Here is a 19,606-nt window from a genome sequence, read left to right as displayed (position 1 = left end):
GAGCCTGAGTCCAATTTCCAGGTCTGCTGCAGATTGCTTGTGTAGTCTCAATGGGGCTAGTCCCAAGTATAAAGCAGCATTGCCAACTTTCATGATTTTATCACTAGTCTCATAATATTTGGTGACTTCCATAAAGCCCCTGTTCCTGAAGTCATGTGATTATATGAGACTCTTGCCTTTTTATAAAGTAAGTTTCTAGTCCTCATGGTTGCAGAGAAAAACACAAAAATGCAGAGTGTCAAGGTTAAAAAATCAGAAGGGAATTGAAACATATATTAAGCCAGACTTGTGACTTTATGGAGACAAGAGTAATGCTTTTTGAATTTTTGATGTTGACCATACTGGTTAAGTTTAGCATATAACTCTTTGTAAGACTGGAGATTTAACTCTGCCTCAATTTTCTATTAGCATAATGAGGATGCTATCTCCTTTTGGCTGTCTTGTCTATTTAGGTTATAAACTCTGTGGGGCAGGGACCATCTGCTACTGTGTTTGTACAGCACCTAGCACAATCAAGTCCAATTCTTGGTTTGAGCAAGGAGGTGCTACTGTAACAAACAATAATCATGGATATTAAAATAGAAGGTGCTGTTCTTATTTTTGAGATGGAATTGATTACCCTTGTGACAGTAGTGTGTGTAGTCCTCGATGCGCCTGTAATTGCTTTGTAAGGTCACCATGTCTTTCTCAAAAGCGGTGTATGAAAAAGGTATAAAGAGAAAACAGCCTGCTCTGTTAAGTGCATGGTTCCAACACTTATGCTGCTTTTAAAGTAATACACAGCTCTTGGATGTGCACAATGCTGGATTAAAATAACTGAGTTTGAAAGGCAAGGCCCTTCAGAGTCAGACAACCTACCTGCTGTGTGTAGGGCCTTATGATGTTTGGAAGTAGGTTACCACAAACCTCATTTACTTCACCCTGTAATGCCCTGCCCATTGCAGAGGAGACTCTAGCTGGAATAAAATCTTTCTCCCTCTTAACTCAGCTTCTCCTTCTGCTTGTTCCCAGGATGAAGTCCTAACCCTGCGTGTGTATGACATAGCAATCTGTTGCGTTGGAAAGGAGCTGGGGGGCGGGGGTGTGATCACACACACGCTGCGGGATTGAGGAGGAGGAGATGGGCAGGGACGAGGCAGAGAAGCCATGCTTACCCGACAAACGGATTTTGCTGTTCGTCAGCCGAAAGTGCCAAGGCAATGCTGAAAGCGGGAGCTGGCTTTCTGATGTGAGTGTGACACAGTTGAAAGCTGCTCCCTCGCTCTGTGCCAGCCGCTCCGGAGGCTAGCGCTGAACGCCTGTGCACCGCACAGAGCTTGCCCGTTGCATAAGCCCCCCGACGAGGTTACATAACGGGCTGCCGCTGTCTGCGCGGCTCCGTGCCCCCCGGGTTACAAGCGTGGCACGGGGAGGGGGTGCTGACTGCTGGGCTGAGCTGCTGGCTGCCGCGGCGTCCCCTGGAGTGGGCGGGGGACCCGCGGGCCGGAAGGAATGTTTGCAACACAGCTGGAGAAGATCCAGAGTAGCAGCCGGCGGCTGCCGCCACCCAGCCCGGGCATCGGCGCTGCTGGGCAGGGCACCGCTCGCCATTGCTCTCGCCTCCCTGGCTTGCATGTGGCGGGGACGGGCGGTGTCAGGCCGGTCGGGGACAGGACAGAGGCGGGGAGGGAGCCCGTGAAGGAGGGGCCTCCGCAAACGCCCTTCAAACCCTGCAGGCGCCACTGCAGCAGCCGGCTGCTCCCGGATTCCTCCTGCAGAGGCTCGTCCCAAGCAGCCCCCCGCCACCCATGCCCCTGCTGGGTAAGTGACCCCTTTCGGGCTGTGGGGAAGGGGGAACGCAAGCACGGCGGGGTACCCTGGAGTTGGGCAGAGCTCTGCTCTTCTGCATGTCACTTTCGCATTCGCCGCTGCTGCTGCTGAACGCCTTGGGGCCGCGAGCCCTCCAGGTCCCAGCCCTGTGGCCAGGCCACGGCAGGCAGGATCCGCGTGCTGACAAGTGGAGAGGAGAAATTGGCACGGTGTGTCGTCCCCCCCCCCCCCCCCCGCACCTTCTGCTGGAGAAACTTTTTCTGGGCAGCGTAGGGAGCCGCGCTTTATGAGTGCTGGGAGGGAGGGGGAGTGCTGCATCCCCTGGCTTGAAGTAGTAATAACAACCCAAATACATGGTTTCCGCCTTCCGCCCCCCCCCCCCCCCAATACAAATTGTTCCAGCACCACTGCAGGGCTTGGGGAAATGAGTGAGTCGCGCTCAACGTGAGAGGAGAAGCCACCAAGTTGGGTGGCAGCAGAGCTTAACTCTTTCCTGCCCCTGGCGTTTCCCTGGAACCAGCTGGTGCAGTGGTTCTCAGCCAGGGGTACTCAGAGGTCTTCCAGGGGGTACATCGACTCAGCTAGAGAGTTGCCTAGTTTTACAACAGGCTACATAAAAATCACTAGCGAAGTCGCTACAAACTAAAATTTCATTCAGAGGGTGACTTGTTTGTACTGCTCTGTGCGCTTTACACTGCAATGTAAGTTCAATATTTATTTTCCAGTTGAATTATTTGATAATTATATGGTAAAAATAAGACAGTAAGCCATTTTTCAGAGTACTGTGACACTTTTTGTAATTTTATGTCTGATTTTGTAAGCAAGTAGTTTTTAAGTGAGTTGCAACTTGGGGGTACACAACACAAATCAGACTCCTGAAAGTGGTACAGTAATCTGGAAAGGTTGAGGACCACTTAACTGGTGGGATTTGCCCTGCGCTTGAATCCTGGGGGTGCTAATATTATTCCTGAGGCTCCATTCAGTCTTTTATCCCGCACCCAGACTCTGTTGCGTTCAGCAGGTCCCTGTCAGTCAGCAGGAAGGAGGGGAGGGAGAGGAGTAGTGCAATGGCATTCTGGTATTGGACATGGACATAGTGTAGTATAATGTATTTATAGTTAACCCAAGCAGCCCTGCGGGTGGTGTGAGAGCTACTGTGGTACAGTCCTTAGTGGTAGTATTCATTTGAACATCCGCTCCCCCCTCCTCCCCAAACATGGGGTAGGGTCAGTATTCCCCCCCACCCCAATCTCCTGCTGGTAATAGCTCATCTTAAGTGATCACTCTCCTTACAATGTGTATGATAAACACCTATTTTTTCATGATCTGTGTGTATATAAATCTCCTCACTGTATTTTCTACTTTATGTATCCGATGAAGGGAGCTGTAGCTCACGAAAGCTTCTGCTCAAATAAATTGGTTAGTCTCTAAGGTGCCACAAGTCCTCCTTTTCTTTTTGCAAATACAGACTAACACGGCTGCTACTCTGAAAGGGGTCAGTACAGTGAAACTGAGAACTATACTAGGCTAGCTGGGAGTTCCCTTTAAAAATTCCAATCTGTTTGGAGTTGCAACATGAGCACAAAATGAAAACATCTTTAATTGGTATTGCATAAACTGCAAAGACCTGAAACTGTTCAGGGGCCCGATCCTGCAAACAGTTCCACATATACAGGCCCCTTGTGACCAAGTAGAGCAGCAATGTCATTTCAGAAAAATTCGGTGGGGGTCAAAGTTGTATAGTATATAGAACCTTATATCTGATTATCTAGTCTGCAAAGTTCGGGGTGGGGGGAGAAGAAGTGGTGCATATAGACCAGTGGTGGGCAATCTGCGGCCCATCAGGGTAATCCACTGGCGGGCTGCGAGACAGTGTTTACATTAACCATCTGCAGGCATGGCCGCCCGGAGCTCCCAGTGGGCGCGGTTCGCCGTTCATGGCCAATGGGACCTATGGGCGGCCGTGCCTGCTGATGGTTATGTAAACCCTGACGGGCCGCTTGTGGGCCGCAGGTTGCCCACCACTAATACAGACCTATGAAAAATGTGGGGGGAGTACAAAACGAAGTGGTGGGGGCTGCTTTCTCACCCCATAGCAAATGGTGTCCTTGAAGTGGAGCACTGAGTATTCTGCACCACGGGAAGGGTTTGTGTGGCTCTCTGTGCAGGATCAGGCTCTGTGTTTGTGATAGAACTGCAAGCCCAGATTCCATCACCCTTAATTCTTCTTCACTAGGCAGTTTTCTATGTCTGGCTCTGTTGGATGAAAATGTAAAAACGAAGTCCTGTCTGGTAGACATTGTGGATGTTAACACTATGGGAGGTGGTGTGGCCTAGTGGATAGAGCTGGGAGACCTAGGTTCTAGTCTCAGCTCTGTCACTGGTTTGCTTGGAGACCTTGGGCAAGTCACCTCATGTCTCTGTGCCTCATCTGTAAAATGGGGATAATGATTGTGACCTTTGTAAAGCACTGTGAGACCTACCAATGAAGAGTGCTACGTAGGAGGTAGGTATTATTACTCAGTGTTCAGACAGTCATGACGGTGAGTGCAATATAAATAACTACATAGACATCAAAGACTCCGTGGCACTTTTGTAGGTGCCTGGTCAAACTGCCCCCTGCCTCCACAGTTGTATAAAGTTATAATCCTGGGAGAACTCTTTAAGCGCTTAAAATCAGCGATCACCTTTTGCTATTGCTTTTATATTAAGGACACTGTGTAAATAAACGTAAAGTAACAATGGAATGAAAATGGGAGTTTGCCCTGGACACTTTGGTGAGGTTTAATGATAGTGTCCCATTTTGTGCTCTGATAGAATGAAATCTCATTTAAAATGAAAGATGTGGCCGGGGGCTGGGGGAAGAGGGGAAGGCAGACAGTGTTAACATCTGCAGTTTGGTCCTTTACAACTTGGAATCAAGAGTCTAAATCTCTGACATCAATGTGTAATTTCCTCTTTATTAGCTGATTACATTGTGAACAAGCCTTGACTCGTAGCCCTCAAGGGTTAATGTAAAAGGCACATTTCCCTGTGTGTAATTACTTGGCCACCATGGCTCATCTAAGGCCACATAGCAAGGCTGTGTAATTACAACTTGGCACACAGTACTCCAGTGTTGTAGATGTGTTGCTGGCATACTCTGTTCAGGGAATCCTGCCCACGCTGTTCGACTGACGGTTGCGGGGGCCAGTAAAAATGAAGAATAAATAATCATTGTTCCAGAAGGGGAGTTGCTTCCACCAAAGGGGCAGGGAAGGGAAACTCGTTTGAAATTGTCAGTTGGTTGAGTGACTGGGGCAAAGGAACCACAGAGACAATTAAAATGTGTTCCCTGTTGTTTGGCGTCAGCTCCATAAGGCCCACCCTATATCACCATGCTCTCCTTTGCTATCTATTGTACTCCAACAACAGACGTTGTTTTGGGGGGTTGTAGTTGTACAAAGCTATGGAACAACAGTCCACAAAATCAATGTGTCAGAAATGGAACCTCTCATCTTTCTGGCTGTGCTCCCTCCTGATCCTCCCCCTCTTATCTCTGTCCCATTTGGCAACTGCACTGTCCACCTTGTGGCGCAGGTTCACAGTCTTGTGTGCCATCTTCCACTCTTCTCTCCTGATGTCCAAACTCTTGTTAAATACAGTTGCTTACCATTGCTAGCAACTTCCCTTTGGCCCCCATCCTCACTGCCAACATCCTTATAGCCATCTCCTTTATATTCTCCCTACTTACCTATCCTACCTCCAGTCTGTTCAACAGGCTCTAGCGCAGGGGTTCTCAAACTTCATTGCACTGCGACCGCTTCTGACAACAAAAATTACTACATGACCCTAGGAGGGGGAACTGAAGCCTGAGCTCTCCCCCCCGCCCCCCAGGTGTGTGTGTGTGTGTGTGGTGGGGAACTAAAACTTGAACCCTACCACCCTGGCCGGAGGGGCCATAGCCGAAGCCTAAGGGCTTCAGCTCCAGGCAGGGAGCCTGTAACCTGAGCTCTGCTGCCCAGTGCTGAAGCTTTGGCTTTGTCCACGGGCAGTGGGGTTCAGGCTTCAGCTTCTTCCCCGGGCGGTGAGGCTTGGGCTTTGGCTTCAGCCCCTGGCCCCAGCAAGTCTATCACCAGCCCTGGCGACCCCATTAAAACGGTGTCACGACCCACTTTGGGGTCCTGACCCACAGTTTGATCATCATCATCATGTTCGTATTACTCCTCTGGTGTTTAGGGCAGTGACGAAGCTCCTCCACTCCTGTCTGTTTCTGGCAAGTCTTTCAGTGGTTCCCCAGCTGTACCCCAGGTTTTTCAGCTCGACTTCCACAGCTCTTCGCCATATTGTTTTCGGGCGGCCTTGTTTTCGCTTGCCTTCAGGTGTCCATCTTATTGCTACTCTGGTGGTGGAATCAGTTTCCATCCAAAGCACATGACCGATCCATCTCCAGCCCCTCCTGGCAATGATGGTGCTCAGATCCTCCACTGTGTCAATAGATCTTGGTTTGAGATTGTTCTGGGCCAAAAGATACGGAGGATTTTTCTGAGGCAAGTTGTATGGAATGAAGATAGCTTGGACATGTCATACTTTCTCATTCCCTAGCATTCTGCACTATAAAGTAGCGTTGAAAGTACGCAGCAGTGATAAATCTTGAGTTTAGTTTTGGTGTTTTATTTTGATGATTTTCAGACTGTATTTAAGTTCCTGAAGGTGTTCCTGGCTTTATTGATTTTGTTCCGGATATCCTGGCTTGTTCCAACAGCCTGGCTGATGGTGCTGCCCAAGTATGTGAATATTTCTACATTGGTGAGAACATAATCCTCTATCCGTACTGGTGATGATGAGGCAATATTAAAGGTCATGATATCTGTCTTATTGCGATTGATTTTCAGTCCAATTTGCTGTCCGAATGCGTTGAGTCGAGTTGTTTTTTCTTGTATATGGTGTTGGGTATGTGATAGGAGAGCAACATCATCTGCAAAGTCCCGGTCTTCAAGGGATGAGAAGAGTGTCCATTTAATGCCTCTTGGCATGTCTTCTGTTGTACGCTACATTACCCAGTCGATGGCAATGTTGAAGAAGATTGGAGATATGACACACCCCTGACGTACTCCTGTTTTTACTTCAAAACTGAGCTCACTGTGATCAACACTTCATGTAAAGTTGAAATAGAAGCTTTTGATTACATTGATTATATGGAAAGGAATTCCATATGCCCGCAGAATGCGCCATAGGCTGGTCCTGTGAATGCTATCAAACGCCTTCTCAAAGTCTATGAAATTTATGTAGAGTTGCCGTTGCCAGTCTAAGCACTGTTCCGTTCTGTTTTGTAGAGTGAAGATCTGGTCTGTGCATCCACACTCTTTCTGAAAACCAGCTTGCTCTTTTCTGAGAACGCTATCAACTGCCTTTGATATATGGTGGACTATGATCTTACACAATACTTTGCTTGGCACAGATAGAAGTCACGAAAGCCTATGCTCAAATAAATTAGTTAGTCTCTAAGGTCCCACAAGTCCTCCTTTTCTTTTTGCGAATACAAACTAACATGGCTGCTACTCTGAAACCTGTCAAAACCTGTCTTCTGCTCTTGCAGCTCTGAGCATATATCCCCCAACGTCTTCCTTAAGATTCTTCCCTAGCTCCCTGTTTTCTCCAGCATTCAATTGAGAATCCGTGCTCTCACTTCCAAGACTCTACACATCCGTGCTGTAAAGGGGGAAAACACAAAGCTGCAGCATTGAATCAGTTTCCCCTATCCCCTTGTTTTCTGTTGACTCCCCTGTTCCCAAATGCCTGTTTTCTGTTTATGATTTCTGTCTGCATTAGGTCTTCTTTCAGCAAAATTTTACTCATGCAAGTAGCCCTTAGTCACATGAGTAATTCCATTGAAGTCTGTTGAAATTATTCACATATGTAAGGGTTACTCAAATGAGTAAGGGTTGCAGGATTTTCTTTAAGGCGGGGCTGTCTTCTCATGTGCCTGTAAATCATCAAGTCCCCCATATGGTGCTAAATAAATAATGAAAAAATAATACAAATAGCACCACTTTCCAGTTAGAGCCATTTGCTGTTACTTCTTGGGACATTACTTCTCGCTCCTTGTCTGTTGCAAGCTGTTCGAAAATCTTTGTACATAGTGATTCTTTGTTGGTTAAGGAATGTAAAAAAGAAATAATAAACGGTATTAGTTGTTTTTCAGTGTTTTTTGAAAGGGTCTCAAAACTGTGGGTAGTGGCTGTGCACAAATGCAGAGTCTCTTGTTGCCAAGGCTGTGAGCCAACTGGGTCTCAAGGGAAAATGTAACCACTTACCCATAGCAACTTGATCTCTACAGAAAGCCTAACTCTGAGTGAGTCACATGAACATTATTGCTTACGAACGATTTACAATGAAGCAAACTCTGTGAAAGCTGATAGTCCTTCTGTGAAAATACGTAACGATACTCTCCTCTTTAGATCATTGCTCTCCTCTAATCCTGTGCTCCCACATTCTTCATGGACCCAATCCTGAGAAGTGCTGAGTGCTCTCAGCTCCTGTTAGTCAGCATTTGGTACCTTACAGGGTCAGGCTCTGTGCTCCTCTGCTCCCATCTTCTCCTCCTCCACCTCTTCCTTCCAGGTCTGTGCTCCTGCTGCTCTCCTCTTGGAGCAGTCTCCCACAACCCACATGCTGAGTTCTCTCCCTCTCCTTTAGATCCTTCCTGAAAGGCTACTCCTTTTGAACAGCCTTCCTTTGCATGACCTTTGTGACCTGATCTCACTGACAACGTCTTTGACCCTTACGTCCAACGTCTTTGACCCTTATGTCCAAACCATTGCCTGGTACATCACATAGGTCTTTTACAGTGTTAGCTCCTCTGGGCAAGACTCTTGTCTTCTGTGTCCTGTCAAGTGCTTGATTGTACAGCACAATGAGGCCCTGAGCTCTGTTGGGGTCTTTAGTGAGACAGTTTTTCTCTTTGTTAAGGCTGTTGTGTTCGATATATTTATGGGCTGTTCTTTGTTTATGTGTATGTTGTAAATTTTAATTTATGGGAGGGGAGCACTGGATAGATGCCTGTAAATATGTTTTAAAAAATTAATAAAATAATTAGTACAAAAAATTAGTAATAAAAAACTATGGGGCTGTCAGCTTTGACAATGTTCCCTTTAACTGGGAGAAGGAGCAAACTGTGGTTTGTTGCAAAAATATTTAGAACAGTTACTGTTGTGATGCAGACCAGCAGCAGGTTGGGAATAGTAATGGTATTCAAAAGCTGTTAGCCTCTGATGGCTGGTTGGTGGTTTATGTGAAAGAAATACCATGGTCTCATCCAGTTCCCATTAGACAGATTACAAAAATCACTGTCCTTATTAGCATCTGCATTGGCAGCCCAGGCATAGAGACCAAAATGTAATTGGCCACAGATATTGAGTTACCCTCTTATATCTAGAAGTAGTTCCTCCAGCACTGAGACACTTTGGGGAGTAGCTTGCTTGGGTAGTGCCCATACTGTACCTGGAAGACTCCATTTTCCAAGTCTTTCCAGTCCAGCACTTTCATAAGCACTGAATTCACTAAATAATTATGACCTCAATTATCTCAATGTGCACAGCAAAGTGTGCATGCAGAAACATACAGGAAAAGGGCAGCGCTACATGTTTGCAACTAGTTGCTTAAAAGCCACATATGGTGGTCTGTGCAGAGGTGGTAATTGGAGACCATTGGAATGTACCAGGGCCACCCATGATTATAGAGTAATTGACTGTAATGTGTGCCAGGGCCAAGCAGGACCTTGGCAGCCAGGGTGTGAAGGTGGCATGCAGTGCTTCACCTTTTCCCTCCACCAGTCTTGGGTCCTGTGCCAAGTGTAGCCCGAAATCAGAGCCAGGAGATTTAAAAATAAAACTATATTTTGTGAAAGGGGGATAGACATTCTGAGCAACAAATATTTCTGCACTTTCCAGTATTCGAGTGAGTCTGAAAGTCTTGTTCATATTGCAGGTGGGTAAATGAAGAGAAACATTTCCACAGCGAATACTCACTAGATGTTGGATATCTCTGTGGTAAAAATTGGGTCTGTGCATTCAGACTGTAGGCTCTGAATGACAGTGCTCAAAAGCATCTTGAAATGGTTGGTTGGCAGATCCAATACTGGATCAACATTAGCAGTGACAAATCATTGGCTTTTTAATTCTTAGGCCTTGGGTACACTAAAAAGGTTTGCCAATATAGCTATACTGGCAAACCTTTCTCGTGGAGATGCAGTTTATATTGGTTCTCCAAATAAAATAAGCTTTTTGGACTTTTTTTCTGGTATAACTGTGTCTACACTCGGGCTTTTGCTGGTATAACCTAGGCCAGTTGGGATGTGTTTGGGGTTTGGTTTTTTTTCATACTTCTAACTGACATAGCTATGCCTGCAAAATTTTAAATGTAAACCAGGCCTTACCTTATTATGATGGCATACTTGATAGGCGGACATTAATGCTAAAATAAATCTTTCTGAGGTCCAATTACATCTCAGCTTTCTCGAGCCTGATATAGTTGTGTTTCTATTTGACTTAATATCAAGTAGATGTTCATGACCAGCTTCCTTTTGTGAATACAGATCAGCTCCTGTAACATCTAAATAGTTCTGCCCTCAATTAATTGTGGATTCCATTAAATTGCCTGTATAAAATAGTTGTACGTAGTGTTATTGTAGCCATGTTGGTCCCAAGATATTAGAGAGACAGCATGGGTAAGGTAATATCTTTTATTGGACCAACTTCTGGTCCCTTGAACTACTTATGCTAAACAATCTGTTACATTTAGCTGTGACATTCTCATTAAGTTTCCCAGACCTGGAGAAGAGATCTATGTAAGCTCGAAAGCTTGTCTCAGGCCTGGTCTACACTACAGAGTTAGGTCAATGACCCAATGATGTAAGTGTCTACACTAAAATTTTGCTCCCACCGATGGAACTGCCCCGCTACACAGACTTAATAATGCCACCTCCACGAGAGACATAGAATCAATATCAATGTAGTTAGGTTGACACAGTATCAGTGTAGACACTGTGTTGTTTACATCGACTGTTACTGTCTTTCAGAAGCCATGCCGCAATGCTCCACACTGACAGTAAATCGGCACAAGTGCTTCTGATGAGGATGCACACTGCTGACACAAGGAGCAAAGTGTAGACACATACAAGCAATGTAATTACTGCGGCTGCTATATGCCAACGTAAGTTCAGTCGACTTAATTTTGTAGTGTAGACATGCCCTCTCTCATCAACAGAAGTTGGTCCAATAAAAGACATAAAATAGGTGAAGCAACATGGGGGCTCGGTTGGGGCCCCTTTAAGACTCAGCCCAATATTGACTAACAATAGGCCCAAATCCAAGAGCCAGACACCCTTGAACTTTGGGAAAGCTTGGGTCTGCAGCTAAATTTTGTGGCTCAGGCCCATGTCTGATATTGACATGTTTCATCTGGAGATTAGAGATTCTAGATATGGTCCAACAAGATGTAGCATTATTAACCCCAGATGTTCAAAAGCCAATAATGAAATTATTGAAATAATGAAATTAAAAGCCGTGATATTAAAAAAAAAGTTCTTTTTATTTGCTTTCAGGGGTTTCCCTTTGGGGTACAAGCTCTTCTCTGTAACCAAGTGGGTTAGAAATGTACTTTTTCTTTTAAAATGAAAGAGAAGATTCTCACATAATCGCTCATCCACAGGAGCTGAGGTTTTAAATAGAGCATCAAATGAGTTGAGAACGCTGCAAGATGTTAGCTTTCAGCTGTACAAAGCCAGTGCAAACAGTAAATACACCAGATTTGTTAATCATTGTGCTCGGCTGTGGTTGACTTATGGATTTAGTAAGGTGGGGCGAGCCATTGCTATTTATGTTTTGTGCCTGCACTATTCACTGACAACCAAGACTCTTGTCACAACGTCAGATTAAACTGAGTTACTCCCAGGATAACAGCCTTTATTACAATGAAATGATTCATTGGGATGACAGCTGCAGAACTTTTAACTTCTGCTGAATTAAGGAGCCCTGCCTCACTTAATGACAGGAGCCTCTTATCCAGCCCAGTCTGCATAATGTAAACATAGAAGCTGGGACTGGTTGTAAGGGAGGGTCATGCTGTGATGTGATGTGATGTGATGTGTGTGTGTGTGCGCGTGTGCCTTCAGTTAATAAACAATCTTCGATGGCCTGGGCTTTCTGTGTTGAAATAAATTTGGGCCTACATCTTAATGGCACTGCAAGAAAAAAAAGCCATGATTTCTCAACAAGGCACAGCCCCATCTGGTGCTCTTTAGGCTGTTTGTTATTAGACTACTTAATTCCTTGTGGTTTTGATGTTTTATTTATATATCACCATTGGTGTCCATCCTACTTTACAGCCAATAGGAGACCAGGGGCTTAATACAAAATGCATTGAACTCCACAGCACTCTTTCTTTTGACTTCACTGGGCTTTGGATCAGGTGTCAGGCCCTAACCCTAGGCCTCATCCAAATTGCACAGATAACATACTGGGAAAAGTGGAAAGGAAGGGAGACGGGAAACAAGGCTTTATGGGAGAAGAATCAGGCCCATGAATGTTTCAACATCCTTGGGAGGTAGGTAAATATAATTATATCTCTATTACAGTTGAGGAAACAAAGGCACATGGGGACCAAGTGACTTACCTAAGTGCCACAGTGATTGAGTGACAGAGTCAGGAATAGAACTGCTGGTCCAGAGTCCAAGCTCCCAGTCCTGTGTCCTACTACTAAACACATTCCCTCCCATTTATTACTTTGGTGCAATGGTGTCTTGTGGTTTCCTTGAATGTCATGCTTCATGGTTCTAAATGGCAGAAGACTCAGGACAACATTAACTCTGAGAGAACAAGAGCCTTCTTGAAAATCCTTTTATTTATCTAATAAATATTGACCTGATTCTACACTTGTTTGTTTAAGTAAAATTCCCATTGAAGTTTTGGGAGTTTTTCCTGAGCAAGCAGTATATTGTTTGCAGTGTTGTAACTGTGTTGGTCCAAGGATATGAGAGAGACAAGGTGGGGGATGTAATATTATTGGTCCCATATCCTCACCCACCTTGTTTATAAGGAGTATATTGTCAACTTCTATTGTGAAGTGAAGCAACCTTGAAACAATTTATAGGTGGGCGATTGTTAAGGGAGGAAGGATGGCCATGTGTTAAGGCACTGGCCTGGGGTCAAGGAGAGCTGGATTCATATTTCAAGCTCTGCCACAGACTAATACCTGATGTGTTTTGAGTTTGGCACCCTAAATCACAGGTCACTGTTGGAAACCGTGGCCTGAATTTCCTTTGTGCCTCTCTCTAAAATGAAGGTGCTCATCCTTTCCTAATGGACAAGGGTGTTGTGAGGCACGATCCATTTGTGAATGTGGGACACTGAGATAATATGATGATAAGCACGGTAGAGAAGCCTGTAAGAAAGTAAATAAGCTAGCACATGGGCTGGAATAACAGCAGCAAGAAGAAAATTAAATTGTGACTAAAGAGCTAGGGTAATTTTTAAATTGTAATGTAGCCTCTGTTTGTTATGTGATTTAAGGAATCAGACACCAGGTTTTTTTACTGTTATAATAATGAAGCAATTTTAGGAGAAAAGAGGGTATTGTGTTTTAGACTAAAAAACAATTTTACAGAACTAATCAGCATTTTATAATGCCAACACATGCACTGAACCTTTGGATGTCTGCAGCTAAGATATCTACATTAGGCATCCATTGGGGACTGGATAGTTTGGCAGATTGCTAATAATGGGGTATAGAGCCTTTCACCTCTGGGTGATTGGCTTGAATCCAGACTGGGTCAGCAGTGACTGAAAGCCGTTTCCATCTGATGACTGTGTGGGGACTTATGTGAAATGAGTTGGTCTCAGTCCAGTTCCCAATGGACTCCTATATACACTGTAACCAAAATCCTATTGACAGTCTCAGCAGAGAGGCAAAGGGCAGAATATGTTTGGAGAGTGACTTATCCTGTTGTCCTTTCAAGACAATTTAATGGCAGGGCAGTGTGAGGAAATTTGCCCATGCCATACATATTCTGTGGATGAACAGAAGAAACCAACCTCTGGAGCTGTCAGATCAGTGACTTCCCTGAGCAATAAATTCTCTGTAATTGTAGGTTTCAGAGTAGCAGCCATGATAGTCTGTATCCGCAAAAAAAAAAGGAGGACTTTTTTTCCACTGAGTGCTTCCGATGAAGTGAGCTGTAGCTCACGAAGGCTTATGCTCAAATAAATTTGTTAGTCTTGAAGGTGCCACAAGTCCTCCTTTTCTTTCTGTAATTGTAGTGACTGACTTTCCTTAATGCAACCATTCTCATTGCATGACTGCACTTCAGTCTCTGTGGTAGTGGCTACATTTCTGGTAGACAGCAGTGCTTGACAAATGTAGATGATGTTTCTTATGTAAATCAGCAAGAATCTTCTATAGTTCAGGTAGTAAATACAAGGGGTTTGGCATTTGGTTTGTAGGTAAAATATGTAGCACATCAGGCTGACTCAGTAAATGTATCAGAGGCTTCATTCTTAGTTTCAATCTCCTGCTCAGAAGGAAAGAACTCAAGGAGAACTATAATTGTTGACTTGTAAGCCTGTAGAAATCATGGGTGATATCCTGGCCCTATGGAAGTCAGTGGCCAAACTCCTGTTGTTTTCAGTGGTGCCAGGATTTCACCCCATACTTTCAGAGTAGAGGTCAAGAGAGCTCTATTAATTTTTGTGCTGAGGGCATAAAAAGTGCTTCACATACAGGTGATGTAGGGCGCTGTTGTGTAGAGAGGATCCTCAGCCTTACATGCTCCAGAATGAAAGAAATAGATGTGGATTTAGCATCAAAGCTTTAAATCCCATTCTGCTTTAGAACACCCACTTTGTCCGCAAGAGAGACATTTTTTAAAGACACTTTCAGTGCAGAATTAACTCCTTTTCCTATCTTTCCAGGTTGCAACAATGGCTTGTGAATCTGGCTAGCAAAACATGGGAATCTTGCTTCTCTAAAAGCCTTGAAGATTGAAGGCAAAGTGCCCAAGATCAGTCTGATACTTGAAAATTATTATTTATTATGCTAGCGTCAAAAGGTTCTAGTCAGGCAGGGTGGGAGCCCCATTGTGATGATAGGCAAAGTGCAAAGCATACAAAGATGTGGTCCCTGCCGTGGGAAGCATATAATCTAATTTAAGACTAGAATCAACAAGTTCATAGTTAGTGAGATAAAACACATGAGGGAAAAGAGAATGAGGGTAATGGTAATAAGACCACCTCTTAACAGAGGTTAATTATCTGCTCAAGGCAGAGCTCTGAAATTCCTTATGCCAGGCAGCCCCCTTGTCTGCTTTTCTTAGGAGTACCTTGGCACTTTCTCCCATGCCACCCCTTATGCTTATGGAAGATACTTCTCATCCCAATTTGCAAAGCCACCATCATCTCTTTGAAATCCCCCCTTAAAATCTTCCTTTCCACTGGGCCTTGGTTATGTTGGTGGCCACTTGGGACAAATGAGATGTCACGGTCACTAAAAGACACAAACACCCTTCCCTTCAGTGTTGCCTGGTCTTCCTACCCTAACTGTCTGTTTATTCACCTGCTGTGTACTGTGAGAATCCTAGATTTTGTGAGCTCTCTGGGCCAGGGACTGTCTCTGTGTTCTTTTTCTGTACAGAGCCTGGTATAATGGCGCCCTGATGCCTGACTGGGAACCTTACTGCAGTAGTAATAGTAGTAATTAATAGCTGAATGATTAAATATAAATATGTAAATTACTAAATATCAGCAGATCCCACTGTTTTAAACAGGGATGGGTTGACTTTAAAGCTGGCTGCTGTTGTTGGGTACTTGACTTGTCACTTGTCAGTGCTTGAGTGACGCCCTTCCCCCACCCAGTAATACTGATAGTGGATTCCTTCAGCCCTTTAGAAGAAAGTCCTTTGACATCAATCCGTTGATCAGCGTTTACACCATACTCATCACTGTGGTGTCTAGTAGCCCTGCACCTTTAGATATTGCTGAATGGTCACTTAAGCCATATTTTTGTCCTGCGAAACAACCATTTCTACAGAGTCAGAAGTATTCTCTCCCCAACAGGGGGTTTCTAGGTCTTTGACAGAGCTCTGAAGAAATTTTATCCTGCTTTGTACCCTACAATTCTTGTGGCCCTGATGTGTCACAGCCACTTTGTGGCCCAGGAGAACTAGACTAAACTGTTTTAGGAACACATCAACCTTGTCCCCTGAGTACTGGAGGTCAAGTAACATGAGATCTCTTGTCCCCCCTGGGAGCCCATAGACTGGGAATCAAACCCATGCAGCAGTTCAGAGTTGCAGATTATTACCTTGCAACTAAGCCAGTCTGCCCAGGGCATCATTTAAGTATGGTAGATTAAACAGTGAGCCAAAATAATCCTTTAAGTAACTCCATTGGCTTCAGTGTTTAATGACCTGTGTTTCCTTTGCAGCATGTGGACTTTGGGCTTATTTGAAAACATCTAACCAGTTTTATTTATAGGAATACTTGAATTCATGTTTGAACACAGAACTGTCTAGATTCAAAAGTTACCATTTACAGTGCTGCTTTTCACCCAGCTGAAACACTGATGGGTTTGAAAATGCTAGCAAAGAAAAAAAAATCCTGCTCAAACCTTCATTTAACCAAAGCCTGAAAACAGCTTCCTTCAAACCAAAGGGATGGGAACTTTATTAACTGAGAAGTCAGGCCTTGGGGGCACATACAGAAAGTGAAGCATTATTATGAAATCTCAATATCCGTTTACGATCAGCTTTGGGACTGAGAGGAACTGTGCTCATAAATGGTAATTTATCGGTGCTGGGCTTTGCCTTAGTGGCTGCTGAGCTCCTTGAGTCTAGGATAGTCATCAACAGAGGCTGCTTCTTATTGTAAGGGAGTATCTCCCCTGTAGAACCAGCTGCACAATGTTACTGTTATTTATTTTTATCACCATAGTGCTTCATTGCCCTAGCCATAGACATTGTGCTAGGTGCTGTGCAAACACCACAAAGACAGTCCATGCCCAAAGCACTTATGATCTAAGTAAATGTGTATTTCAGCCTTACATAGCTGCCCCAGCTTGCTTCCTTCCTAGGGAGTACATTCTTAGCCCAGATGCTATAGGGCTGGAGTAAATCCCACAGCCACTGTGGATTTACTCCCAGCAAGGGAGAGCGGACAGGACAGTGAGGAGGCTCACCTATGAACTCTGCCCCTGAGGCAGCTTGGTAGTCCCAAGGTCTGAAGCTGGTTTCTTTTTAGACAGATGGGCTTGCTCCTCAGCACAGCAAGAAAGTTTCATTCATTTCTGTCTGCGTACAGCCCTGTGCTAAGAGAGCTTCTGTCATGGTAGGGAGTGTGTAATCATCATCTTGATAGTAAGAGGGATCTTAATTCACTTTCAGAATACCAAATAGATCATTTTCCTTTTTGGAACATAGAAGCAGTAAACTCCTAAGATGCTTCTCTTTGATGTTCACACCTTCCTGTCCCTAGTTTGCTTTTTCAAGCTGTGGCCAAATTCTGCCCCGAGCTATTCTCTCAGTTGCCTACACTGGGGTTGCACAGTTGTAGCTGAAAGGAGAATTTGGTCCTTAGCTTCTAGCTTAGCTCTTTATCTGTTTCTTTAGCTATCAGTCTCTGGGGGGGTGTAGCAGGGCTCTGCAGGGCCTCTTGGTTCCTGCCCCTGCTGTGCTGACAAAGTCACTCGGGGAACCTGGAGTTCAGTAACCACTGGTGCCATTTATTTATGGGTTGGGCTCCCACCACCTTTTCACCATACACAGCATGGGTGCTAGTGTCTAGCCCCTGGCAGGATGAGGAAGAGCTATAGCTTCCTCCTGGCTTCCTTCCTCCCAGCCTTTTATATAAAGCCAGGCTAATTGCTCTGGCAGCTGTCTCCCATTCACCAATTAGGCACAGGTTTCAGAGTAGCAGCCCTGTTAGTCTGTATCTGCAAAAACAAAAGGAGGACTTGTGGCACCTTAGAGACTAACCAATTTATTTGAGCATAAGTTTTCGTGAAAGCTTATGCTCAAATAAATTGGTTAGTCTCTAAGGTGCCACAATTAGGCACAGGTTTTCTCTAGCCAGCTCCAATTTACTTCCCTTAATGGGAGCTGGTGTGACAGAGGGCTAAGTCAGCAGTTCTTACCCAGCACTCTGTCATAGGGGGTCTTCTGGGGGCTAAGTTAGTACACAGTTTCTCTTCCAGCTGACTTCTTCTGTTCGGATTTTGAGTCTTTACAGTGTTCTTCTTTTCTCCCTGCTTTGCTTTTATATTTCCTGGACCTAATGCTCCACTCACTTAAATGGATGTGAGCCAGGAGTATCTTCCCTTAGTCAATGAACGTACATGGGTGTAACACTGATGTGAGAGGAGAATCAGACCTGACCGTTTCCTCTTCTCCATCCCCATGTTTGCTCTACCTTTCCAGTCATTGTTTCATCTTTACATTCATCTTAATCCTAGAAATCATGTCTAGTAGAGTACAAATTAAGATGACATGGGTCAGGTTCTGCTTTCATTTACACTAGTCCAAATCCACAAAGATTCCGTTGGCTTCAGTGGAGTTACTCTGCATTTACACTGGTGTGAGGGAGAGTGCAACCTGGCTGTGCCTAGGAGCAGATAAACTGGATTCAGCATGCTCCGATGGTGGAAGTGTAAACTACAACCAGTGTAGCAGTGGCGCCATCCTGCCAGTTTGACTTGCTAGCAAACCTAACAGTAACAGTGGCTCAAGACATCAGAACTGAGTTGGGAAAACATTGCATTTTATTTTCCAAAGGTTCCAGAAAGTCAGGAGATAGACAACGCCTAATGAGTTTGAGCATCAGAAAAGTGTGATGCATGAAACACAGGTCCCGTTTGGGAAATCCCTGGCTAAACAGCAATACCGCTGGTGTTGACTGAAGAAGTTGGCTAAATTCTGCCCTCAGTTCCTGGGATTGTAGAGCTGTAACCGAGGCACAGTCGGCTAATATGTCAATCAGATTCTTCTCAGAAGTACAGGGAAGAAAAATCGACTGCCAGGAAAGTGCAGAAGAAACAGAAAAATACTTAAGACAGGCAAACAAAAGTTACGTCTGGGTCCAAGATTATATCAGTGATTTCTGAAATCTCAGCTCTAATTTGTACCCATGCTGCACTTTTGCTTCTTACTGTTTTTAGTACAGGGTATTATATGGTAATTCCTGTTCTACAAACATCTGTCAGACATAATAATTTCAAACATTAATCCCTAAAGGAGTTAACCAGCTAGTTAGTTGGTGACCTGAACTCTAGAGAGTTTCTTGGGGATTATCTCTATTTAAATCTTATTCACCTTTTAAACAGTGGCATCATGCTGTGTGCTGTCCTTTCTTTGGTCAGATTGATCTCTAGTGTGGCTTCTTGTCTCCCATCCATGCCCATTTAGTAAAGGGAAATCCTGTTCTCTCACGATCATGATGAAAAAGGAACCCATCTCTTTTTCTTCTTACTCAGGTGTCCTAATTTATTTCACCATGCTGCACTGATGTCACAACTCCTAACAAGGAAAGTCCTTAGGCTGGGTTGTGATTAGGGCACTGGAAACCAATGGGGAATGGTGGTGAAATCAGAACAAAATTTCCCTAGGATTCAGTCAGAGATTTTTGTAGGATATTTTTGTTATCCACATGATCCTTCTACATTTACCACTTGATACTAACATAAGACACAAAAGAGAGTCATTAAAAATATTAATGAGTTGGTGCCAGCCTCCAGCAGCAGGGCTGAGAGTTGCAGATGAGAAGCAGCCAGCAGG

At 44.5% G+C, this 19,606-nt stretch overlaps 1 protein-coding gene across 1 annotated transcript in view; it reads left to right on the top strand.

The window, feature by feature from the left end:
• The first annotated feature begins 1,544 nt into the window (after positions 1-1,544).
• SYNE3 (spectrin repeat containing nuclear envelope family member 3) overlaps positions 1,545-19,606 on the top strand; it is an 83,931-nt gene continuing 65,869 nt past the window's right edge. The window contains exon 1 of the mRNA XM_084632673.1: positions 1,545-1,800. Within this exon, the coding sequence (XP_084488799.1) occupies positions 1,788-1,800 (13 nt within the window). The 5' untranslated portion in view covers positions 1,545-1,787. The remainder of the gene's footprint in view (positions 1,801-19,606) is intronic.

This window comes from Lepidochelys olivacea, assembly GCF_965140295.1.
Source record: "Lepidochelys olivacea isolate rLepOli2 genome assembly, chromosome: 6".
Classification (NCBI taxonomy): Eukaryota; Metazoa; Chordata; order Testudines; family Cheloniidae; genus Lepidochelys; species Lepidochelys olivacea.
The sequence above is the reverse complement of the archived record's forward strand: the minus strand, read 5'-3'. Positions and strand labels throughout refer to the sequence as shown.